We start from the raw sequence: 26,774 nt of genomic DNA on the forward strand, positions 1-26,774 counted from the left end.
GAAAAATGTCTGCACCTCTCCCCCAAGCCCAAAACACATAGAAAAGAAGGCATCTTTTCCACAAAACAGCCCCAACCAATCAACCAACTCTCCAAAAATATTCAGTTTTTCTTTTTTTAAAAATGGGAGGGGCAAGGGGCCTTGGTTAACATCAAGGAGGATATCTGAAGGCAGCATGCTGCTCATGCTATTTTAAAGTATTTTGAAAACAACTATTTTACTTTTAAAAGTCATCTGAAGGCAGCCCTCTTTAGGGAAGTTTTTAATGTTTGAAGCTGTACTGTTTTTAATATTCAGTTGGAAGCCGCCCAGAGTGGCTGGGGAAACCCAGCCAGATGGGCGGGGTATAAATAATAAATTAATTATTATTATTATTATTATTATTATTATTATTATTATTATTATTATTATTATTATTATCATCATCATCATTATAAAATAAAATTCAATATGTGTTTTTATTTTGAGCTCCTTTTATTTCATTGGAATGCGTATGTTGCTCTATATAGAACATTCAGGATTAGTAATAACAAATCAGCTAAAATCAAATTAAACTGCAAAGACAACAGATGTTAAATCCCCAGAACTCTGCCAACTGGTCTTAAAATTTGGTTAAAATAGGAATATAGGAAATGTTCCCTGAAGAAAGTGTCAGGAACAAGTGGAAGTTCCAGTATTCTTGGATAGATATCAAGGATGTCTCTCCAAGCACCATCACTAACTGAACGAGTCACATACTCTAGTGAATGGCAGGACACCAACAAGTACGGTATGCAGCAGGAGAAGGGGAGTCAGTGATTTCTCCTAGGAAAAGGAAGCTGCTTGCCCACCCCAACTTTTTTCTGGAGAAGAAGCCCTGTGAAGGAGCCCTGTTAGGGGATTTTTCCTAATCTAGCTTTTACTCTAAAGGCAGTTAAACACTGGCCATCAAATGTTCATTGATGACACATTCACACTTTGAAATTAGTTCAAAGTAAGATGTTGCTGGGACTTCTGGTCAAATAAGTTGGGATCTAATGCTTAAGCCAATTACTTTTGAGCAATTTTATACATTGGATTACAGCATCTGTAACTACAAAAGTGGACAACTTATTGCTTATGGAGGGTGTCAGTTAATGAGAAGGGTAGGCCCACCAGCAAGTCAATAGGAAATGTGTGAATATTTTCTGAAACAGAGGTGACAAAGGGCCTGTCAACTGAAAATTGATAATTCTCTGGCAGAACCATCAGGAGAATGACTTTTCAGTGAGAGCTCCTACGATAACTACCATTTACACTCTTGAAGAGCCTATTCTGTGAACCTTAAATCACCACAGACCTCTTAAAGATCCCACCCTACTATCTGTAACACTAAAAAACAAAACCCCTGAAATGCTACGTAAAGGATTTAGGTACCATGTGATTATGATATTGCTGTGCACATGATAATATTCATTTCAGTAGATTCAGTTCTACAGATAAAAACAGATGGAAACTTAATCATATTTCTGTAAGTTTTGTGTACACCATCCAGGATCATAGTAGATAGCTATCTACAATGTGTTTAATGCAGAATAGGAATAAATATATAGCTGAGAGAACCTGTAATTAGAATTGTAAAGCAGACACTGATGAGTTTGCTCTATTATAATATATTGTGAGACTTCCTGGCATTTTAAAGCTATTTCATGAAGGAGCAAGCTAAATGAGGATAATAAAGATCGTCTACACTTGAAAATCTATTTTCTTCTAGTGTTACAATGGAAGTCACTAGGAACTAGCCAAAGGCCAGTTTGTATACATAGGAAACGTTGGAAGAGAAGACTGCACCTGTACTAGAACTGTTTTTAAATATGGAATTGTTTTAAAATGCTTACATTGTTTTTAAACATGGAAGTGTTGTTGCTTATTTATTTAATATACTGAACTGTTTCAAATTGTTTTTACACTTTTGTGGTTTTGTGGTTGTAATGGTTATATAATTGCATATTTTATTGCTGCAACCCACCCTGGGACTTTATGGTAAAGGGTGGGCAAGAAATCAAATAAATAATTAAATCATGTATAAAATATTTCTTGAATTAGAAACCTTTCAGAGTTTTTTAAAAGAAAGCTGTATGAAAGAAACTGCAGCAGTTTGTTGCCTCAGATGGAACAGCAAAGCGCTCTCTCTCTCTCTCTCTCTCTCTCTCTCTCTCTCACACACACACACACACACACAGAGAGAGAGAGAGAGAGAGAGAGAGAGAGAGAGAGAGAGAGAGAGAGAGAGAGAGAGACCTGGCTATAGCACAAACACCTTTCTTCCCCCTTCTTGGCAATAAAAATACAACTATGATAATGTAAGTAGCTAGCCATTTCTTGTCCTTTTATAAAGTCCCAAATCAGGTGCCTGAAGCAGTCTCCTTAGTCTGCCCAGTGGTAGGTCTAGAGCCTGCATACAAGTCCACCTCTGCCAGCTTTTTCTTAACAGCATCTTAAGGCTTACCTTTGACTCAGGCTGTCACATATATTATTTAACTCTCAACAGTGATGCAGTTATTCATAGCAGATGAGGCTAAAAGAGGTATATGTTTGTGTGGGAACAACAAGAACCAAAAATGTTGGTTGTAGCCTTTATGCCCAACTACCAAATTAATCATTTCATTACTCCCAGTAAAAGAAAGGAACTGTTAAGTATGTTTCATGCTACCACATTTGTCAGTGTGCTATGTAACAAGAGAACACACAACCATGTGTTTTGTGGTTGCACCATATAATAGAACTCTCTCCTGAGTTATATTCACCTAGCATCTTCTTTTAGGCACTAGGAGAAATCCATCTTGTTTACCTGAGGTTTGACAGTTAAAAGTGATTTTTACTGCTCTTTTTGTTTCTGTTAGTTTGGCTGGTTTATATCTTAGGTCTTAATGTTTCTCTTTCTTTGACTCTTTTGGTTAATCAGTATTGGATTGTTTTAATTGCTTTAAGTGCTATCTAATTTGTCAATTGATTTTGTAATTGTTTTGTGTGTGTGCATGGTTTTCTTCTGGACTTTGTAAGTCACCTTAAAAGCAAATTTGGGTGGAAAGTTGAGGCAGAATTTTTTTAAATAGACAAAGTAAATCACCCACAAAACTCCATTCCTGTCTTTCCCTCCTCCACCTTTCTACAACTTCTCACAACAATGCATTTGATTTTCACAATTCTCTTCCCTCTGTCCGCCCCTTCATAGGCAAATTCTCCATTATGTGCTCCCACCAAGGGCTATATTAATGCCAGAACACAGCCCAGGTATCTGCCTCCATTAGTTAACCATTCAATCCTCAACAAAACTTTTTTGCAAAAGTTCTGATCTCATTTCCTTGCTCTCTTTAGTTCCTTACATGGACACACTGCTGTTTTCAGTAAACTACCCCAGTTGCTCACACTTGACTCCCTTGTATTTTGGTTAAAATGTGTTGGATCTGGGCCAGCTCTACAAGACATACAGTGTGTCCTCTGGAATAGAGCCAGGGGTCGCGCTGAAAAACAGATTCTTTAGCACAGTGTTTCCACTAAATTTACAGTCATTCTTGCTTATTCCTGAAAGCAGAAAAGTGGTTTGTATATGCCCTTATGGATTCCTTGCTGCCTGATAGGGCTTCTTTGTGTAATAAATTGGGTTAATGTCTATCAGAATGGCATCTCTGTTAATTTTTGTAATTCCAACAGTGCCAAGATTGGCCTGAGACTAGGACATATGACAGCTCAAAACTCTTTGCAACCCCATGAATTATTTTTGGTTTGAATGTTGTTGATGGATAATGTACCTTGGAGATGTTCCCCAAGTTCCATGCACATGTTTTCTGTCCTTATTATATAACTATTGATAATGCATTGAGTTGAATAAAATCAGAAAATCAATAAAAGAAGATTGTTTTGTTTGGAGTGTTTTTGAAAGGAATTCTACTAAGAAAGAGAGAATATGCACAATTATTTTTGATGGGCTTGAAAAGTTGAGGCTACACATTATCTCTCTCCCTTTCTTTCTCTAGGCTCGTTGGGATGGTTTGACAGGGCGAATTACTTTCAACAAAACAGATGGCTTAAGAAAGGATTTTGATTTGGATATTATTAGCCTCAAGGAGGAAGGAACAGAAAAGGTAACCAGTTTGGTACCACTGTGTGCATGCTGTGAGCCAGACGGTGCAGACAGCAAGATTTTTATATATTCAAAGGCAGAAGGAACAATAAATATTGGGCACCTTGCTGTACAAATCTCACTGAAATTAATATAAAGTATGAGCATTTTTCTTTTTGTATGCATTTCTCAATCATTTCGATGAAGTTTGTTCAACCAGACATCCTTGTGGTGTGCCAATTGACAGCATTATCCTGAAGCATACACACTTAATAGAAGCAAATAAAAGTGGGTAGTTCAAATGCTGGTAGTTCAATTTTTATTTACCTCTTGTAGCTCGTAATAATTTCCAAGTAGCAACCTAGATATAATACCCTAACCTAATTAGAAGCCACCTACCTGTGCAATTAGCACAAGGAACTGTGTGTTGCACAGGCAGTTCTCCAACCCAATTTAGTAGTAGAGTGCAGTACATAAAGTCCTATAGAGTATGCTGTAAACGTGGTGATAAACAGTTTATCCCCCGTTCTATTCTCCCTACCAAACAGCTGATTGGCAACATAGCAGCTTATTTTACAGGGCTGTATGAATTCTACTTCCACTAATGCACATGCACACTGATAGATAAGGGTCCCTGTTTCTACTCTCCACATCCGATCGTCTTTGAATTATGTCTAATGTCATCATTTTATATCCGAAATATTTTTTCAGCTATACAAAGTAACATTCATAGCACCAACCCTAAACTCTAATCTTAACAAAGAAAAAACTGATTCGTATTCCTACTGAAATAAGTGAATTGGATGGTACACTTTGGGAAAATATACACACACTCTTGGATCTTCATACATGCACAGATGCTGAAAACCAGCTTATATATAGTTTACTCCTTACCAGTCCTACTGTTCTAATGCAATTTCTCGAAAATAAATGGATCAAGCATTATAGTATACATATTGGGTAAAGAATGGTAGTACTTCTTTTTAAAGTAACCCTCTGCCCTGTTTTAGCTATGTTTTGTCTTTTTCAGTTTAAGTGAAGCAATGATTATTGCCCCAACCTAGTCATCTCCTCCACACACTGCAGATCCACATGCACAAGTGTCCTGCTGCACAGTTGATATGCTTTCTGTATGCAAAGGCAGCTGTGGGATTCCACAATGTGGGGAAATGTTGTGAAGATAGGGCAAGGATCCACAATGCTTAGAGCTGGGGATGGGAGCAGGGAATTGTCCTTGGCCTTGTGCTGAGTTCCGAAGGTGCTGTACAAGATGAGAGGCAAGACCGCACCTGTCAAGGCCAGAGAAAATGTATGGACCTCTGAGTACAGAATCACAGAACTGGAAAGTTGGAAGGTACCCCAAGGGTCATCTAGTCCAACCACCTGCAATGCAGGAATATCAGATAAACCATATTAAGAGTCTCATGCTCTACTGAGAGTAGGAAGAGCTCTTTTCCTCTGCATGCGGAAGACAGCATCTGATGCAAGCAACTTACGTCTGATAACAGCTACAGTCAGATGACTGTCCTTTTCTCACCATAGCCACAAACAGCTGTACACTTGTGCCTTTCTTACGCAGAGGGAATTACTCACAGGCAAGTGTATGTTGGCCAAAGGCACTGCCGCAGCAAAACCACTTCATGTTTATTAACAGAGTAGCACTTGTTAACATTTTCTACCCCATTCTTAATTGCCCATGTCTGTCCACCTGCCTTGCGAACACTGCATTCTTTGAGAACTATGGATATGATATTTCCCCTTGGGGGCTCAATTACCTGCATGAAGAGCTTTACAGAGTCCTGCCCCCCACTCCAGTATGTGCACAGAGGTACACACAAGCATGTTATCTCTGGCGTTTTAATAATTGAACAGAAGGAAATAGCTGCAATGGTGATAGGCGAGAACACACAAAAATCCCATTTCCCAGAGCGCCCTGACATGTTGGCATGCCTTTCTGCCCGCATTGAGGGGAGGAAAGGATGAAAACAGGGCTCTGTTAAGCCCTATGGGGATTCTTTCACCTGCAGGGGCTATATCTACATAAGCAAAGATCATGTCATATATATTCTGTTCATACTGCTTTCAGTCAGCTTTTGATTTAGACATCACACCCAAGCGAAAAGGTCAGGCACAGTCATTTTTTATCAAGACAGCCTTGAGAAGCCTAAAAACAATAGACCTATCTAAACCCTCTATTTGTTACACAAGATGAAACATAAATAGCCTGCCTTTCTTAATAACATGCCTTGAGAAGCCGGTGGGTTTTTTTCACTAGAAGAGCAACGTAAAACTACTCCAATCCAGAAAACTTGATTCCGCTTTACAAAAGCAGCTGCAAAGCTATTAAATCTATGTGTTGTGTGACCCCCATTCAAATTGATCTGCTACTGACTAAATTATGGAGTAACAAGCCTCTTTATATAATATGGAACTGGTCTGTTTTTGGACGGGGCGGGGGGAGATGCTGGGACTCAGTGTGGGAAATCTACACTGTTATCCACAAGCAAAATATGCATTAGATTTGTTTATTTATTTAATCAGGGGGGGGGGCTGTAGAGAGAGGAGATGAGGCACTGAATTCATTCTAACATGAGTAAATTTTCTAATTTAGTTAAATGAAAGGTCAGTACTACCAATTACTAAACACAATAATGTCTCAATCCTACAGTAAGTGGTTCTGTAAGTGTACATGCTATGGTAAGATTGAAATGAAAATGCTAAGACTATGTAAAACATACAGATTTGCTTTATATTTTGACTGAAGAACTGTTTTGTGTCCCTTTCTGTTCTTTTCTAAATTAAGGCTGCTGGTGAAGCTACTAATAATTTATATAAAGTATGGAAAAAGGTTTGTATATAGACAGATGATGTAAGAAACCTACAGGTTGAGTCTGAAAAAAACTCTTCCTTAGGGTTTTGACAAATGGTCTCCAATTGCAGTTTAGAGACAATAAAAGTCGGTCTTAGAATAAACTATGCTATGTAGTATAGATTTTTGATTAACCACTACGTTTTATCTATCCAGTTGTAGAGTGCTGAAGTCACAGTGAGTTTTGGCCACAATCCGCTGAGGAGTCAGTATTATATGTAACAGCTTTCACTTTAGGGTGCAATCCTGCTATTAGCAATGCTCATTTCAAGACCTTATGGGATTTATACATGAGTAAGAAGGCAGCTGGATTGCAGCCTCAATATTTTGCAGTGATACTGGAAAAATAAAACACCTGGAGGGCCGAGGTTGAGGAAGCCTGTTTTAAGAATTCCTTTACAATAATATAGTCTTTTTCTACTGAATAGTGAGATCAGATTATGGGAGTCTGAAATGCTGATTACCTTTCCATTGTATCTGATGGCAAAGTGTACAAAACTAGGACCAAGTTTTAAACACTATCTAGATGTTACGCCCTAGTCCAAAACATATGATATAGAAGTACTTTCCATTTATTTTGAGAAAGCTTACTTCCATGTAAATGCCACAATTAAGCGGCACTGTTTGCATGCACTTAGCCTTGCCCTTTAAGGAGCTTCTCCAATTAAAAGAGAAATAGTGTATGCATGAGAACAACCTAAGTATTTTCCTATCACAAAGCAGGAAGCTCTCATTGCAGCCCACTTGTTTAAACCTAGGATAATGGTTATATATCTTGCAACAATAATTTATATCTATCTATCTATCATCTATCTATCTATCTATCTATCTATCTATCTATCTAGCTATCTATCTATCTAAACTCCAGGCACAGTATTATTAGTTACAGCTTCTCATCAATCTCATTATAACCTAATAAAATGCCTAATTATTAAACATATTTTAATAAGCAGTAAACTAGTCAAAGATTTTTTAAAAACCAATTTTTCTCATCAACTAATGTGTCATGATCTGACATATTGTAACAAATCTAGGTGGGCTTTCACCCCCTCTTTTCATTGTTGGTAGTTCAAGTTATTATGCTGAATTAATTTAATCCAGATTCTAATGAATTAAAAAAATGCACTGGACACTATTTGCCATATTTTATGCTTTGAACTTGTCACTAAACTGCAATAAATCTCCTGAATTCACCCTAGTGCTGTGGTACTTTGGTCTCGTTCCTTCAATGCCCTCCTGACCTTTCCCATAACTGTAAGGTTGGCCTACACTCTCATTCCTTTGATGCTAATGTACAGTGTATATATTGTATTCTGTAAGTTTTGTGACTGTATTGTTCCATTTTTAATTATTTTTTGGTATGAATGTGTTACAATTTCCCATTGTCAACAATTCCACACTCAGTGTAAGTACAACAGGAAACCTACAGGACATTGGTTTGTGGTAGCACATGCATTTTACATGTATAACCTGTAGTTCAACCTCTGCTATCTTCAGCCACAACCTATCAGGTTGCAGGGCTGGGAAAAAGCTTTGCCTGAGATTTGAGAATTGCTGCAGATTTGAGAATTGCTGAAGAGTGATAGACAGCATCGGACAACATGGCTCATTGGTCTGACTTAATACACAGTAGTTCCTTACAGTTATGACTTTATTGCAAAGACTGCAAAGAAAAAAATCTGAATCTATGAATAGTGTATCTTCCCCTCACTCCCGGCAAACCTACATTATTATACAAGTATTTCATTTATTTTAGAATCAATACCACTGAATTGATTCCCTCTGAAAGTGAATGAAAGAAAGCTTATAGTGAGAAAATAAAAATATAGCAATGCTATTCCAAACAAACAGAAGCAAAGAACAGGATTAGATAGTTTGTTTCATGTTGATGCTGACAATCAGCCCCAGAATACTGAAACAAACAAACAACCCAAAAATGGCCATTATTTTTGAGCACAATACTTCAAAGAATATAGCTTTAATCATGAAAATTAAAGCAGGAATGAGGTATCAGCAGGCCGAGGCAGTAAAAACAAAGTAATTTCCTAAGAAAGCTAAGGATATCCTGCAGGTTTTCACCTACTGAAGACCTGATTTTTTATTATTTCATCTATAGTACAGCACTTTCCTATAATGCCTTGCATACCTGAAATATCTATAACAGTTCAAATAATAATTAAGTATTGTACTTATTGCCTCAAGTACAATACTTTTCAGAGAGGCAGTTCACACATTCCACTAAATATCACTGAAGAATCAACCCAAAGATGCTGATGGATCTTAAATTCAGAGAGCCCCTAATTTAAAATTATCTTGCCAAAGTCAATATTGACAACTGACAGATAATGGCGTCTTGCCAATTTCTGATTTCAAAAATAGTGCCCATCCAGGCTGAATTAAATCTACTGGGTCATGAGAAAAGCATAACAGAACACTGACAGATCATTGGCAAAATGGAACAGATCTGATGGATCAGGACTGAAATCTGGCAGGAAATTGACAGAATCTGATAGATCACTAGTAGAGCTTGTGTGTTTCTGCTGCTATTTGAGTTGTGTGGGTGTGACTCATTCATTGGGCTGGATCTGAAGATCTAAACTTTTAGACCCTGATACAAGTCACAGATGCCCCAAATGTGGTTTTACTGGTGACACCACTAAAATAATGGTCATTGTAGAAGTTCTAAGACACTATCAGCAAGACACAGATTCAGACAGACAGCATCTTATCTGGCAGTCTTGGTATACAATATTATCAAGTGGTCTCAGAAAGCAATCTGTCCAAATTTCACTGGATGAAGCATCAAGAAATCCAGATATGTATTAACTATGTACTAATATAAATGCTACCTAGCTGGTGTATTTCACTTTCTTTCTTTCATTCTTTCATTCATTCATTCTTTCATTTATTTTATTTGTATGCCGCTTTTCCACACATCTCATGCTCAAAGCGGCTTACAATAAAGAAATAGGGATGCATTTCAAACGAACTCTACAAAAACAATTCCACAAAAACACAAAAATAGTAACAAAACCACATGTCAATATTATACGTACAGTATAACAAGATTACTTTAAAAACATGCAGCATCTATTAGCAAAAATAACAAGGGTGCTTCACAGTTTCAACGTAGAAGCAGAAACACCCTCTCCATTCAAGTAAATGCCAGTTGCAGGAATACAATTAATATGCCCATTTTTTGTAATGCAGATGACAGGTACAGGGGATCAAAGCACCTTTGAGACTATGTGAGCTATTTGCATTGACAGGGAAGACTTAGCACCAATGATGTAGATAGTGGTGGAGAAGGATTAAATTTATTCTCTCTGTCCTGCAGTCACATTCACCCCCCCCACACACACACACACAAATCCACAAACATGTGGATTTGTGCAATCAACACATCTGCTTTGGCCCTATTCTTGGTCATTGATAGCTATTTTTCTTCCCCTGCAATTCCATTAAAGCCTAAGGGGCTGAAAAATTGAATTCATGCACAGTTGATTTTACAAGTATGTTATTGTTTGCTTTGCAGTTTACATGCATGCCACTAGATGGGATTTCAAATTCCACTGAAATAAGAAATCTGCCTCCTGAATACCTAGGCCTAAAGCACCTAAAAGTCGTCTTGTTACAAAATGCTCTTGGGTTTGGAAAAAAGGCCAAGGCCAGATTTCCCTACCTCTTTTGTTTTAATTTTCTGAGCTATCACTGATCAGTGGGTCATTTTATTGGTTCTGTCATATACAATAGTCACAAAGTAACTAAAATAAATCTGTACCTTCAGCAGGTTTCAACAGAAGAGAAGGGCCAGTGAATATAGCAGCCTATTTCAGCATATTCTATAAACTGATGGATTAGAAAGGAAAGGTTTTCTTACGTTTCCACTTCACCTTTACAAAAACAACCACCATGAACTAGACATTTAGAAGAGAAATCTAGGTGTTCCACAATGCAGGCTGGTTTGCTTAAACAAAACTATATATTTTTAATATTTTTATACATAACTAATGTAACAGTCTTGTGACTAGGCCATCTCAGCATGCTTTTTAATGAGCAATGTGTTTCCCTCGACTAACAGTACTCATAATCCATCATTTATTATAGATCCGTTACTTTAAAATGCAGCTGGTCTGCTCCTTTAATATCCTATATAACTTGTTTGTTGCTCAATTGCTGTAAAGTACAGTATTGCCTAAAAAAAAAAAAATATTCCTGGGCAGAACTGTCAACTGCATTTTTTTATATGAATTATCCTTTCCTTAACACAATTAATGAAGGTTGGCAGCCATTTATGTAATTTGTTCTATGTAGATTGGGCTTTGGAACTCAAACAGTGGCCTTAATATGACTGACAGCAATAAAGACAGATCTACCAATATCACTGATTCGCTGGCGAACCGAACGCTCATAGTCACCACTATTTTGGTAAGTTTTGGCATGCATTGTTGCTACACTTTGTGTAATATCTTTGGTTAATTCACGTTGCCTTACTAACCACTTACTTAATCACTACACATTTGTGTTCATTCATGAAAGGGATGGGTGTTTTCAGCCTCAAGAAGCTTTAGCAGGGGAACTTTCCCATCCTACCCTCTCCCTGCACACCCCATAAATCTGCTACAGAAGGTGAGGAGCAGCTAATAAATGCTATTAACAAACAAACAAATAAATCAGGGATCTTTGGGAAGCATGTCAGTTTCTTCACTAAAAAATTATACCAGACTTTTGGCTCTGCCATAGTTTTATGCTACTGTGCTATTCTTTATATAGTATTTATTATTCTTAAGTAGCCCATGTACAATTTTATCAAGCAATTAAACATTTCCTGTATTTTATCAATCACAGATGTACTTAAGAAGAGTAATTTCTGAGACATGCCTTGTGTCTTTTTCATGCAGGAAGATCCGTATGTCATGTACAAGAAATCTGACAAACCCCTTTATGGCAACGACAGATTTGAAGGGTACTGCTTGGATTTGTTGAAGGAGTTATCAAATATTTTAGGCTTCATCTATGAAGTGAAACTAGTGTCTGATGGGAAATATGGAGCCCAGAATGACAAAGGAGAATGGAATGGGATGGTCAAAGAACTCATTGATCACGTAAGATGGAATCACCTTCTTCATGCTTGTCAACCAGCAATAGCTGGATACATATATTTAAACTAGCAGGACACTCAGCCTTTTTAAAAATAATAATAATAGACTGAATAACCATTTGAGATGCAAGAAGAATTAGAATGGGAAAGTGTATACTGTATATACATATACTCAGGAAAGAGTATGGTTATCAGTTTCTGCATAAAAACATTTTTTTCCTACAAGAGCCAAATTTTCTTCCCCATGTGGTAAGCAGTTTAGCTGCATCTTATAAGAACTTTGAAGGCTTCGTGTCAACAGCCAAAGAAAGCTGGATAGATCACAAGGAAGTGGAAACTTATGACTAATTTTTCTCCATACACAGATTGGTCCACTGTATCTGTTTATCTTGCCACTTTGCTCCTCTGGGGTATAATCCCCAGCAGCTTTCTTTAGCAGCAGGGAGTCTTCAAAGTTCTTAACAAGCAGAGTCAGCCCATTTCTCATGTGGTGAGCACAATGCATAGTCTAGCTATTATGATATAGACATGGAGACGTCTAATATGTGCATCATTTCTCTTGGAAGCATGGGTGGGCCTATTGTAGCCACAACCACATGATGCCAAGATTATCTGCAGTGGTACATTTGTATTTCCCACATGAAAGCTTTGCTGTGAAAGTGTCAGTCTGGAAGTCCAATGGAAAAAGGCTGTAACTGCTTTAATGCTTCTTCAAGGCATCACTGCACCACACACTCTGAATTATTACTATGAAATTAACATAGTTTGAATGATGCTATATTTCCTCCCCATTGAGCTTCAATGAGAAAGTTATTTTTCATTTAAATTTTATCAGTGCTTACAGTTATGAGCAAATGAATCTTATTTGTGTCAGCACGCTTGAGGAAAGTGGAGAAATAAAAAATGTGGGTACATTATTATTTTTTAAATGACAATATTATTTTCCAATTTTTGTCCTCAGAAAGCTGACCTGGCAGTTGCTCCTCTCACCATTACCTACGTAAGAGAGAAAGTCATTGACTTTTCCAAGCCCTTCATGACGCTGGGAATCAGTATTTTGTATCGGAAGCCCAATGGCACAAACCCTGGTGTTTTCTCCTTTCTAAACCCTCTTTCTCCTGATATTTGGATGTATGTCCTCCTAGCTTGCCTTGGAGTCAGTTGTGTGCTCTTTGTCATTGCAAGGTAAGTTGAAAGGTCATGTCTAACACTAAGCCACATTAATAACTCTTTTTCTATGCATTGTACACTGACCACATACATTATTCTTGTCTCCAAAATAATAATCACATGATATTCTGTGCACTATTCTATACATAATATTGTGAACTCCAGAGCTTTATTATTGTAGAAACAGGAAACAGAAGAATTTGTAGAGCAGATGGGGTTTCCACAGTCAATAGGCATATTAAGAAAGGGTTAAAGGTAAAGGTAAAGGGACCCCTGACTGTTAGGTCTAGTTGCGGACGACTCTGGGGATGCAGCGAAGGACTCTGGGGATGTATGGCCGAAGGAGCCGGCATACAGCTTCCGGGTCATGTGGCCAGCATGACTAAGCCGCTTCTGGAAAACCAGAGCAGCGCATGGAAACGCCATTTGCCTTCCCGCCGGAGTGGTACCTATTTATCTATTTGCACTGCATGCTTTCAAACTGCTAGGTTGGCAGGAGCAGGGACCGAGCAACAGGAGTTCACCCCGTCACGGGGATTCAAACCGCTCGCCTTCTGATCAGCAAGCCCTAGGCTCTGTGGTTTAACCCACAGCGCCACCCTGTAACCTAAGGGTTACTATTACCATATTAAGAAAAAAACAATACTATGTTTTTAAATGAACACTTAAAGCTCCTTTACATGGCATCACTGGCTAAAAATAGCCAGAGTTAACAAGAACAAAACAAGAATATGTGGGGGACGGGATGGAGACGACGACAGGGGGATGTACCTTTCTACTCCATACTAAACTGCAAAATTTCCCTTTGGTGCAAATATTTCTGCAATGTGGTAACGTTGTCAACACTCTACTATATTAGCACTTGTTGGCATCCCTCTACGCAGTGTGTATGAAGGTGGTGGGCTACCCAGACAACAAGACCCCCATCTCGGTCTCACGGATGTTAGCACTATGCATGAGGTTACTTATGATGGTGGAGTTGAGAATAGAAGGGCTTCACACTGTCTCTTAACTTGACTATGGCCAGGATACGCAACATGTCACATGCACTTGGGGAGGGACTGGCAACTAGATATACAGCTGGAGTTACTTTGTACTATAGTCTCTCTTGGCAAGGCATTTAACCAGCGCTTTCCAAACTATAACCGAGAGAAACATGAGATGCTTTGGATTTTTTATTAGATATTTTCAGTGGTCTTCCCTCCCACTTCTTGATTCAACCCTCTGTGTCTTCTACAAAGCCTTTACTGAAGGTCAAGGCATCTTCGGCCTGGATAATGTGATGAAGCTTGTACAATCTACCTCCCCTGATTTTGAACAATTCCCTTCTCTCCCCCCCACACATCCCAGGCCTTTCTTGGGAGGGGGTGTCCCCTGACCACCAGAAGAGAGACTTTATGGTTGTGCAGCACAGCCCAAGATCAATAATGAATGGACATCATTGGGTCCATGCAGAGTTTGTATGAGGCCCAGGGCGGGAATCTTGTTCTTGGCATGACAGCGTAACTTCAGCAGACCAAACAGGACTCCCTGACTAGCTTAGTCCTCCAAGGCCCAGGGCAAGTGTACCTGGCTGCTGCCCGCCCCCCCTCCATGAGCCTGCACATAACTAAACATTGTCTTGCTGAGGCACACTGACACAAGCAGAGTGTTGGTTTGCTTCGAAGACCACTTGCAATACATTTGCAGCAATTTCAGGTGCCACCTGAACTGTTTGTGCTCTCTAGAACATTTCCCAGACTCTTCCACAGTATGTGGGGATTCTGTAGCTGGCATACTGATGCAGAGAAGTTCTTTACAAAGTAAAAAGTTTGGAAACTCCTAGGTTACATCATAGTACTGTGAATAAATCAATTTGGTTCAACCAAAGTGATTTTCAAAGTAGATATGCTATCAAACTGTACTTTTTAAGGTTGTTTCATACTTTAAAATGAACAATTAGAGCAAAATATCCAAAACCATATTCAACTTAGTTGTACATGTGGCAGAGTGTGAAATTAATGGTCTGGTTTTCCATGCAAATCCTAAACAAGGCTGTTGCAAGTGCAGCCACTGTTTACAGTCATAAACTCTGGCAAAATCTGCTCACTGTACCATGAATAATAGATTTGACTCTGCATGGACCATGAGCTCATACATGACTAATAACAATCTGACCATCGTTGACAGATTTCTTTTGTCTTCTGTGTAATGAGCCAAGACTGAAACTAGCTCTAGTCTCTAAGAAAAAGATGGGTGAAAATAAGTAACCTGCAACTTCCTCTCTCTTGGGCTTGATTCAGCAATGTCAACACAAGATGCTCTGAATGTATGCCAATCTCCAAACGTTGACATATCCGCTTAGTTGTAATAGCTAGATATGAGCATTTTTTATTATTATTACCAGCTTTCTCTTCTAGCAAAGTGTTTGTGTCCTCAACAGTTATCTGAGAAGCAGATACTTAGCAGTATTTTCCTAGCATGGAGATGAAATGATAAGAAAAGCTTCTGCCAGGCATGAGCTCTTTAGGACGCCGAAGTTCTAACAGAAAAGAAAGGTGGAATCTCTAGTGCTTCCTTCCCTTTCATATCAGGACAAAATGTTTAGATGCTTCTCCAGTTATTTGGAGAAGCTTTAAAGATAAATGTTAAACGCTTTTAACATTTTAGAATTTTCAACGGACAAGCGAAGTGTCCAGACAACAGGTCAGGGGGCTATGAATTGCTAACTAGAATCAAAAAACACCACACAGGGATCTCTGCAAGCTTATTTCTTTTTTTGTAATTTTTAAAATCAGTTTTCCAATATACCCCCAATAATAGCCAAATTATAACAATAACAATTCATTCCCTAAGACAACAGCTATAATTAATTATTTCCATTCAGGATTTTATAATATATAAATTTATAAAGCTTCAAGTGAGGAACTCAAACTATTATCTTTATTCTGCCCTTAATGGTGGCATACGAGGGGTTTTGCCAGGCAAAGTGCTTTTGCACTCAGCGCCTCTCTACCTCCCACATTCCATGCCAGACCCAAAGCCAGGTACCAAAACGAATTTCAAGTGAAGCCCATTCCCCCCTCCCCCGTCCCTGCGGGGAATTTGCAAGGATGATTTACCCTCTGTCATCTTTTTCACTCATTGATGATCCCCCGCTGTCATGGGGGCTGCCTCCATTAAGGCAGGTGGGACCGGAAGCCTTCTGCAAACTTATTTCTGAGAATAATTAATTTTCTTCATTTAAAATTATATTTTCTTCTATTTTCAATATACCTCATTTTTATAATATGCTCACAGACATGCACACATGCACAAAGACACCCTTGAGAAGTTGTACTTGCTATTATTAGATTTCTTCCCAGTGCATCACCACAAGATCTCCAGGTGGGTTACAGCAATGCCAAAACACAATATTACAATCAGCTAAAACAATTTACAATCAAAAGAACCTAAAAACATCTTTTTCAGGTGTCAAAGGCTAGGGTTACGAGATATGTATTCAGCAAATAACTAAAGCTATATGATGAAAGTGCCAGAGCAGCTTGATGGGGAGGTAATTCCAAACATTAGGGGCTGTACAGAGTTTTACCTTTTGCAGACTGCCATCACCCTGACCTTCTAAGGGTGATGGAGCTTCCAACAGATCTCCCATCACTGATCTTAACACCTAAGAGGGTCTGTATGGAAGGCTGTCTTTCAAATGCGTAGCTAGCTATACTCATATACGAACTGCTTTTTGAAAAACATCTAATTACCCCTGAACAATGGGCAGTGGGGTTGAACCACTCACCTGAACTCTCTCTGGCTGAGTCGCTGCAGAACACCAGGGGGAGAGGAAGAGAAGGGAGGCAGGCAGGCGAGGTCAGCATGGTGCAAACACACCAGCGGTGCCAATCCAGTGCTCTGGCCTGTCTCTAGGCCAACCTTACTGCTGCCTCCACCTCTTTGGGTCAGTATGCAGCAGCAACTCAGCTGGAAGGAGGTAAAATGAGCAGCACAGCCCCACTATGTTCTCTGCTGCTGCCCTGTATAGAGAAATGGAATCCATAGAAGTGTTTTCAGAACTGTGAGCTATGATTTTAGACAAAAATAACTTTGGGATATATTATACTATGATTATCAGCACATGCTCACTTTGGGAGAAAAGATGGCTAAGGAGCTAAGATAACAGAACTCAAATTACATTTTTTTAAAAAAATGCTAGAACATTCTACTTATACTTCCAAATTGTTTTTTATCTTCCAAAGCTATGATTCTTTTTGCCATTCATTGGTGATATCCATTGTCATAGATTTTCTTGATCTTTTGTGTTCCAGATGTGAACTACTTTCCACACAAAATGCCTAAGCTATTACAGCAGTGCAATATAAATGGAAAAGTCATTTGTTTCTAATAATACAAAGCTTTTAGAAGCAAATTATATTGGGATTTTTCTGTGGGCCTTTCTCAGTCCAAGAAATGTGCCACTTTGGGTGACTGTATTTCTTGAAGTTTTCATTATGTTAAAGAAATCATTTTAACATAATATATTTGGAGTGTAGTTCAGTAATTCTAACTTGTCCATTTTAAGAAGCCAGTATCTGAGCAACACAGTCACACTTTACTTGCATTTTTGCAAACATCGCTATATTGCTTATGCAACCCTAGCACAAATGCTTTGCTTTTTAATACTGAATGCAGTATTAATAGGACATAAATGCACATATGTGGAGTGATAATTGGTTCTCTTCCTAGGGAGCCTATTGGTTGTGCCAGAATTGGAAAATTTTAGACATCATGCCTGCACTATTTATAGAATGGGGCATCTAGTGGTAGATTCGATTCTGCAAGAGGGTCCTGAAGTCTAAAGAAAGGAGGGGAGGTTATGTGATGTCCTGCAGCCTTGTGGGTGGTTTAACATATTGTTAATGCTGCTAAAGGATGTTATGTATGCAGACTATTATGCCTAGCCGCAGCCACTGACTTCCGCCAAATTAGAATTTAATCCAATTTGATGTATTTCTTTCACAGCAGCCTCCTGCACAATATGTTAAGAGCCTCAGGCTTGCACTGAGGTGAACAGAGGAAGGTGAATTGGATTAGGTTTCAAATGCCAGTTGCTCTCAATATTTAAAGGGCATTTATGTCTTTTATTTATTTTTACATTTATCATAACTATATAACAGTGATTTCCTCACATCTTAAAAACAGCTAATACTACCTAAGATTGATCACTTTTAAAAAGGAAATAAAAGCTAAAAGCAGTGATAGTGACCGAGGGTGCAAAAAAATATACTGTACTTTTTGCTGGATATATCAGTATGAAACAATTTTGTTGGATGTTTTCCTATGGTTGATGGAACATGCATTCAGTAAATCTAACTGAATCAATATCAGTTCCTAATTGAAGTGAACTTGACCTGCAACCAAGCCAATGAGGTTTACCCAATGTCAGTAGGTCTGCCTTCTGCTTCCTGTAGGACAGCCCTGCAGTTGACAGGAAATGCAATAGAGTATGCCACATAACATAATTTGCCTTGAATCCCAACTTGGAAGAAAAACAGAATAATAATAATATTAATAATAATTGGAGTGCATCTTTATCTTCAAGGTCTGAAGGAAGTTGCTCCTACTCAGCATTATGGGTTATATTTCATGATAGTCCTACTCAGAGAAGACCCACGGAAGTTAATTGACATGACTAACTTAAGTTCATCAATTTCAATGGATCTGCTTTGAGTAGGAGTTAGTTGAATACAACCCTGCGGTTTTTTTAAAAAAAAGATTTTTTAAAAAAGAAACCAGCTTCCTGTACTCAGTGGAAGTCCTTCATGGCTGTAATTCAGCATACAGATTTACTTCTATTTGACGGACAAGTTTTAGGTTCGTCCATCCATCCATATTTTGTTCCATAGATTCCAGATGGAGCACATAAACTGCTTTTCTACAAGGGAGCAAATCATACTAAGGTTATCTAGAGGGTTAAGCAATAGTGTGGGCAGGAGGTGACACAGATTATAGACCAATTTAGACCAGGTTTTCGAATTCAGTTGGACTTAACTATTTCCCCAGCTCCTTCCCCCAGTGCATGTTGTCTGCCATAATCGTTTGCTCTCGAGAGACCTCCATACTGTGCTAGTATTGTCCATTGCTGTCATTTTGAGTATAATAAGCATGCAGTGGGGGAGCCAACAATAAGTAGGCAATGGATAGCAAGGTCAGCTCATTTAAAACTGTCATATGAGCAGGTGTAACTCTTGCCTTGAGGGCAGATAGAGCTCTGATGCTCAATTAGACTCAGTGCTGCTATTCTTGTGCTTTAAATATGAGAACTTGGGTTTTTTAATGGGACTTTATATAATGCATGTATTTTTTTCCTTGAAGCTATATTCTGCATCTTGTCTTACAGTTTTTTTTAATTATCTATTGTACCAATAATGATGATGTTATTTAACTAACAGCATCCTAAACTAAAAACTGTTTCAATTAGTGCCTTCATTATTATCAGTGTTCATTGCTTCAAGCCTAGCACAGCACTCTAGTTGCAAGAGTGCATAAATTCAAAGCTTAATTATATTGTTAAAACAGCAATTAAAATGTACTGGCATGACATTGTCAATTAAAGCCATATTCATAAACATCACAATAAAAGTATGCCCTACAGCTGTGATAATCAGCAACAGGCAGGATTCTGTGGCTAGGACAGTCTTAAAATAATTTTGTGAAGTATAGATCACAAAAGAATAGTGTCCATTTTCTGCAAGAACTGAGGGTATCCGTTTGCAAAAGGGTAATTTATAATTTCTTCCATTGACCCATATAATACTTGAGCAGAAGAACTCCTTCACAATATCAACCATTTTTATTATTAGCCATTTCATTTCTAGAAACACATGTCATAGATCAGCAAGTAGAAACAGATTTTTTATATATATTTTTTGCGTAGGAATGCAAAACATAGATACAGTGGTACCTCGGGTTACATACGCTTCAGGTTACAGACTCCGCTAACCCAGAAATAATACCTCGGGTTAAGAACTTTGCTTCAGGATGAGAACAGAAATCGCGCAGCAGTGGCGCAGCAGCAGCGGGAGGCCCCATTAGCTAAAGTGGTGCTTCAGGTTAAGAACAGTTTCAGGTTAAAAATGGACCTCCGGAACGAATTAAGTACGTAACCAGAGGTACCACTGTACAAGAGTTCGGAAGAGCCTTGCATCTGGCACCGCTGGGATATATGTGTGAAGCTCCTGCATAATGAGAAGATGAGAAGAGTACCTGTAAACACGAAAGGGGTGTGTGTGGTGGGCCATGTCCAATTATGAATCCACGCCATGTACTCAAATGTTCGGAAATATTTCACCCCTTTCACAATGTATGCATGTGGTCAGCATAATCCTGGTATTCACAACTGCAGTATGAAGCGTGAATTGACCCTAATTTGTGGCGCCACAAATATACACATCTGAATAGTGAACTGGATGGAAATGATCTGAACATTTATGTGGATCAATTCCTTTTCCAGAAATCAAGCTGTTCAGGCTGAAGTCCTGTAACACTTACTTGGGATCAAGTCCCACTGAACTTGAGGCTTACTTCTGGGTAGGCATGCATGCAGTTGCACTGCCTGCCTGGAGAAAGCTGAGAGCAAACTGGAGTGCATTTGGCAAGAACACATCTGAAGCAACAGCCTTCTCTGCATCACAAAGAGTCTTCAAAACTATAGTTCAAGGGTCACCTGGAAAGCAAGTATTTGGAAGCAGTTTCCCTTCTCTTTGCAGAGTGTGCTGGGCTTATTAGAATCAAAGTACAATTATAGTTAAGGCATGTGACTGACTCTGGTGCTCTAAAACCTGCCTGCTGCATTGCCAAGCTGCCTTGGAACTTCTATGCTGTGGCTGTACATTTATGAATATGGCCTTAATTTTCTTCTCTTTTGTTTTCCTCATTAATCTTTGCATTTTGTGCATTGTTCAGCAGGTTTGCTGGTGCTGTCTGTATTTTTTTTTAATCTGATGTTTACAAACTGTTTCTGTTAACTACCACAGGTTTACACCCTATGAGTGGTATAACCCCCACCCGTGCAACCCTGACTCAGATGTGGTGGAAAACAATTTTACTTTACTTAATAGTTTCTGGTTTGGAGTTGGAGCTCTCATGCAGCAAGGTACACCGGTTACACCTCATTACTGCACACATCCCACAGTCTGCTCAAGAGCTTCTGTGCTGGTAAACTCCACCATTTGTAGCTCTAGCATATACTGTAAAACCTGATCTAGACAAGAGACATGCCACAACATTGTATATATTAACAATTAAAAAGGGGGTCCGGGGAAGAAATTAAAACTTTTAAAATCCAAAGTAAATCTACTGAAGGAAAGCATGCAATAAAATGCAAAGTTTGTTTTTTATATCACATGGTTGTACTTTGATAGGCAAAATCTAAGGAGCAAGATGGCTTTGGTGTTGTTTTCACTGAAAGTAGTAATCTATATGAATCAAACTACAGAAGAAAATAATTTTCAATTAGACTTCATGCCATTATAAAACACTGATAAGGCAAGGTGGTTTGTTTTTTTTAAGGGCCACAATACATTTTGTGGGAATCATTATTTCATGAGCATTTGTCAAACTTCTATTGCTTAAAAATCCCCAAACTTAATTAATCACTTTTCTGCAGGTCTTTATGGTTTTGCCTCTTGTAAATGCATCCAGCCTTTGACACCCACAACGTCCTAACAGCTGTTGATTCTGGAAACTGCACAGAGATGCTCATTTTACAATGAAAGGAAATGAGGTGCTATAGACGTGAAGAATCAGCGGTGCATATACTAACCATGTGTGTATATGATGTGTTCATTCTGAGGCTCCCATTAATAAGCTTTTGCCTCTATGTGAGGTGTGTGTTCAGAATATATGTTTAATCATTGTGAACCCCCTCAAAAAACCACACACTGAGAAAATCATGAGAATAGTGAAATATTTTAATAAAGGCATGCAAGTGAAAACACCCCTAGACCCACTCAAAGAACAATTAATATAAGGAATAACAAATTGGGGTTGAGTAGAAATCAAACATCACAATTTCATAAGCCTGATTTTCTAACACCAGTGGGAATTTGGCCATTGATTTTGTTCCCTGTAGTATATTAGGCATTTATTGGGCTAAGTGGGAAGGTGGGCAGATGTCAAGCACAGAATAGAATGGATTCTATCCAAGATGAATTGAAAAATCAGCTTCTTGTCCCAGTTTGTCAGTAAAACACAGACTAAGGTTTTACAGTATTGGACAGGTCTATAGTTGTGAATGCTTTGTGTGTGCAAGTGCCCAAATACGTTGTGTTCTGAATGGCCTTCCATTTTTGGAGTTTACCATCATCCACAGCAAACTGTGGGATGCCGTGCCTACTAGTTACCACTACCTTGGGTACATGACAGTCAGCCCCAACCAGACTCTGCTTGTCTTTGAAGAAGCTTTAAAAGCAAAAAACCAAAATTGTAAGTTGAAGCAAATGTTTCCATGTACAAACTTGTGGTACGTGTGGACTGTAAGTGCACCATCATTAACATGTAGAGTCTGAACAAGAGATGAATGGTTGCTAACCTCTGCATCTATTGTTATGCTCTTTCTTGTTAACAGAAGCTGCTTGTTGTGCTTGATTGGAAGCCACTGGTTTATTACATTTTAAAATGTGATGATCAGACTTTCTCTTTTCTACAGAGCGTGAGCAAAGTCTGGATCAGGATTGGCTGTCATGTCTGCCATAAAAAGGCACTAGAGAGTCTTCAGCAAGTATTGTCTGACTCTGGTTCTTAATAATAGCATTATTTTCTCACACCTCTTATTTAAGTTCTCTATACAAATACAGCATATTTTCTTTGAAAGGTTATCAAAATACTTGGCAAATTAATTGATGATGTATAGAAAGCTACACAGGTCATGGCTCCCACCTTACTAGCCTATTTAATGACAGTGAAAATCCTCTGAAATGAGTACATCGTGCTGCTTTGAAGAGCAATATCTTATGAATGAAATAAGGCTAAGGCTGCAGTCCCATGTCCATTTATCTCCCTAAACTCAATGACACTCTTCTTTTAGACACATATAGTATTTTAGTGTCATAACACAAGCCTGGGCTTGGTAACAAAATTGCAATAATAATAGCAATAGTAATAATAATAAAAGAATAAAAAAAGAACTCCATAGGGCTTACGCAAGAAAAAAACCAACCCATGAATGTGATCAGGTTGTTAAGCATATTCTGAATCTTAGGTCCCCTGAAGAAAACCTTCTGATCCAGCAATTTTCTGTATGTGCCACAACTCTGATGCACATATAGAACTCCTAATTCACAGGTGTTTTAGCTCATGCACTTCACTGGGATGAATGGGGCAACAATAAAGCTCTACACTTACAGGTCTGCTCCCCTCAAAAAGATTACTAGGGGAAATTGCACATAGAAGAGCTTCATGTGCGCATCAGAGCTTGCATGAGGATCTGGACTGAGGCAAAAGACAGCAATGATTTCTCTTGAATATCTTGTAAAAAGATCTGTATGCTACCCAAGTAGGTCTAAAGGTGTTCATTCTTTAGCTGTGCTGAATCAGCAATCAAAATTTGTAAGTCATCATGGTCCTGTGAGCCAACTGCTTGCCTTCAGCTTCTTACTTGCTTAAGGCAGTTGCTGATGGTGTCCACTGACACTTTACAAGCTCAGCAATTTTCAACCTAACCAAATCTAAAAGAGGTAAAATGCAGACCTTCTGTTTTCACTCAAGCAACTGAGTTTCCTTATGACAGCAAATCAGAGGAGAGAAAGAGAAATTAGAATTAGCTAGAGGTTGAAACCTTTCAAAACTTCCCAATGTTTTATTGTGGAACACCTATCTAGGAAGCCAATTTTCTAGATTATTCTTCCAAGTTGCAATGGTTTCTGAAATGTAGGTAGCCATTATTACCATCTATATTCATTAAAATGTGGCATTACATCAGTGTCTACATAATTTATATTCCTTTGCTGAGCTTTTAGTAAATAATGTTTTCATGAAGAACTGAATCAGCACTCTTTGCAGCTGCCTCTTGCGCTGGTTTAGATCAGCTGCAGATCAAATCTAAGGGCATCACCCCTGGAAGAGTTGGTGTGTGTAAAAATAAATTGTATTGTTGGAGTGCCAGGAAAAGAATTATAGTGGAGATAAAGATACTGGTTTTAAAAATAGCATTTCTGAGATTAATAGGAAGCTTTGGCTGCAATCCTACATCTACTCACTGGAAGGTAAGTCATGTTAAATTCAGGAAGGACTTGCTTCTGAGTAACGAGGAGTACAATCCCATTAAACAGACACTATCCAGCTCTTACTGTAGACAACTAGTGACCCTGGGCTGAGATGATCATTCATATCCAAAACAAAACAAACAAATCCATTTAGTTCAGTGGTACTGGGTTGAGTATTGCACTTTAGCTGCATATCTGCACTGGGTGCACACATGGAAGATGGCCTCTATGTGCAGATCTTTGCTGGATCAGGCTGTTAATTTTTAAGCAGCTCTGCATGTGCCACAAATATGCAGATCCCAATGCAAAACCCAAGCAATATGTCAGATTACCAATCTCATTTACAAAGAAACGTGTGTTTGGCAAGTATTCCCCATAAAATGGAAGTTATCGTTCCATGTATGTACATAGAATACAACACAAAATGAAAGAATAGAATCAGAGGCACCCACTTAACTCTAAGTAACTGGAGCAAATTCCCATCAATTACGCTCAAAATGCCTACATCAACATGCTTGGAGCCTTGACTCATTCTTAGCACAGACATATTGATATAAAGAGAAGTTTTATTTTTCAGCTATCATTTGGAAAATGATGGTCCTTTTTCAGCCATACAGTTTATAAACTAATAAATTTGCCAAGGCCATCAATCTTTTGTATTCATCTCACATAATTGTCTTAGAAGGCACAGCACTTCAGTGCCAAAAAATGTTTGCTGAACAAATTGTATCAAGTGTTTAGTATCCAGCTCAAAATTTGACCACATGCTGATGTATGCTTTAGTCCAATAAGCATTTAAGCATGTACTTTGACTCAACTGTAAATTCAGTAGGAGCAGAGACTTGCAGTTGAAGAGTAGATACACAAATGTGATTTCCCAGCTGAAACTAAACAGATGAGCATACAGACCCTGCCCGGTTCCTTGTTCTCTCCCTTGTTGCTACATCCCCCTCCTATACCTGGTGAAAATTAGCAAAGCTCTCTACTGGCTGGTTCCCAAAATGGGGAGCCACACTAGATGCGATGTTAACTGTGTTGATGAACTTGGTGTGCTCAGTTTCTATTATGCAAATACAGGGTCAACCCAAACATGAGGAGAAATGAGACAACTGTTTTGGGCTGCGGTCATAGGGAAGCAGTGAACTGTCCCAATCCCAAGTGCCCCCAACTCATCTCATTATTGGCCAGTGGTCCTGCTGCCGCTGCTGCCAACACCGCTAGATGCCTGTCTGCCCCCTAACAAGATAAGGGTCTCAGCCACCCACTCCACAGTGGGGAAAAGCATTGGAAAAACATTAAGTAACTTAAAAGCATCTTTTGAAAAGTTTCTAAGTTTAAACAGCCTCTCTCCTGGCCACTTTTGACCCTTCCACATAGCGAGGCACTGAGCCAGGGGGCAGGAGGAAAGAGGGAGGCAGATAAACCTCCCTCTAGTGATGATGCTGCTGATGCATTTTTCGGAGAAGAACACAGGGGGAAGAAGACATGTAAAGCGCAGGAAGAAGAGCACCATCGCTGCTGCTGCAAAGAGGAGGATGGGAGGGTGAGAAGAGGTGGCATGGCAGCAATATTTCTGCCTGCTTCAGGTGGCACAATCCCTTGTTCCAGCCCTGTATAATAGCTGCTACAAGGAAGCCTGAGCCCACCTTGCACCCATGAGGTGGGAAAGTTTAACAATGTGTGTGAGTGGGAGCTTTTCTTGAAAGGTAATTAACTTCATGTCTACGTTTTGCCCAGAGGCTGAAGGGCACTTTGTTAATTTTCCCTGGATAAAGCAGGAATAGGAAGGGGAAGCAAGCAAGTACGCGAAAGGGAAAGGGAATGTGCAGGAGAGGGCCATGCAAACATCTTGAATCAGTATTTGATTTGCTAATATGCTTGTCTGTCAGCTCAGCCATGAAGAATAGACTGACTTCATGGTGCTTGAAGAAAACTTTAATAATATTTATGTCTTCCATGCATTGAAAGGCTATGCAGGGCAAATAGGGCTGATTCTGACATAACAGTTTGACCTGGCAGTGATGTTAAAGTGGTCCTGTGAGAATTTGTTAATTCTGAAGGGCCTAGATGTCAGCAGGCTCTCTAAAAATGGTTATATATATTTAATAGGATCACTTCATAAAGTCATCCAGTGAGCACCAAATATTAAGTTGGAACCATTTTTACTGGGGCAGGGATGGTAAAATGGGTTCAAATTAATGCAATAAACATATAGATAGAACTAAATCTTTAATGTGGGGAAAGAATTTTACTTTCAACAATGAAATAACATGAAAATTATCCATTTACTGTCCTAAGCTTGCTGCATCTTGTGTTGCT

At 38.8% G+C, this 26,774-nt stretch overlaps 1 protein-coding gene and 1 long non-coding RNA gene across 8 annotated transcripts in view; one reads left to right on the plus strand and one right to left on the minus strand.

The window, feature by feature from the left end:
• The window catches only part of GRIK1 (glutamate ionotropic receptor kainate type subunit 1), a 154,609-nt gene that overhangs the window by 111,570 nt on the left and 16,265 nt on the right, over nucleotides 1-26,774 (plus strand). For 3 of the 6 annotated variants that reach the window (XM_081199527.1, XM_081199526.1, XM_081199525.1), the window contains exons 8-13: nucleotides 3,996-4,103; nucleotides 6,885-6,929; nucleotides 11,265-11,378; nucleotides 11,852-12,055; nucleotides 13,013-13,236; nucleotides 21,228-21,346. In XM_081199527.1, coding sequence (XP_081055653.1) covers nucleotides 3,996-4,103; nucleotides 6,885-6,929; nucleotides 11,265-11,378; nucleotides 11,852-12,055; nucleotides 13,013-13,236; nucleotides 21,228-21,346 — 814 coding nt within the window. The remainder of the gene's footprint in view (nucleotides 1-3,995; nucleotides 4,104-6,884; nucleotides 6,930-11,264; nucleotides 11,379-11,851; nucleotides 12,056-13,012; nucleotides 13,237-21,227; nucleotides 21,347-26,774) is intronic. The other 3 variants (XM_081199530.1, XM_081199529.1, XM_081199528.1) reach the window with 1 other exon arrangement.
• The window catches only part of LOC308589949, a 74,696-nt gene that overhangs the window by 19,262 nt on the left and 28,660 nt on the right, over nucleotides 1-26,774 (minus strand). The gene's annotated exons all lie outside the window — the stretch shown is intronic.

This window comes from Podarcis bocagei (assembly GCF_964188305.1).
Source record: "Podarcis bocagei genome assembly, chromosome: 6".
Taxonomy (NCBI): domain Eukaryota; kingdom Metazoa; phylum Chordata; class Lepidosauria; order Squamata; family Lacertidae; genus Podarcis; species Podarcis bocagei.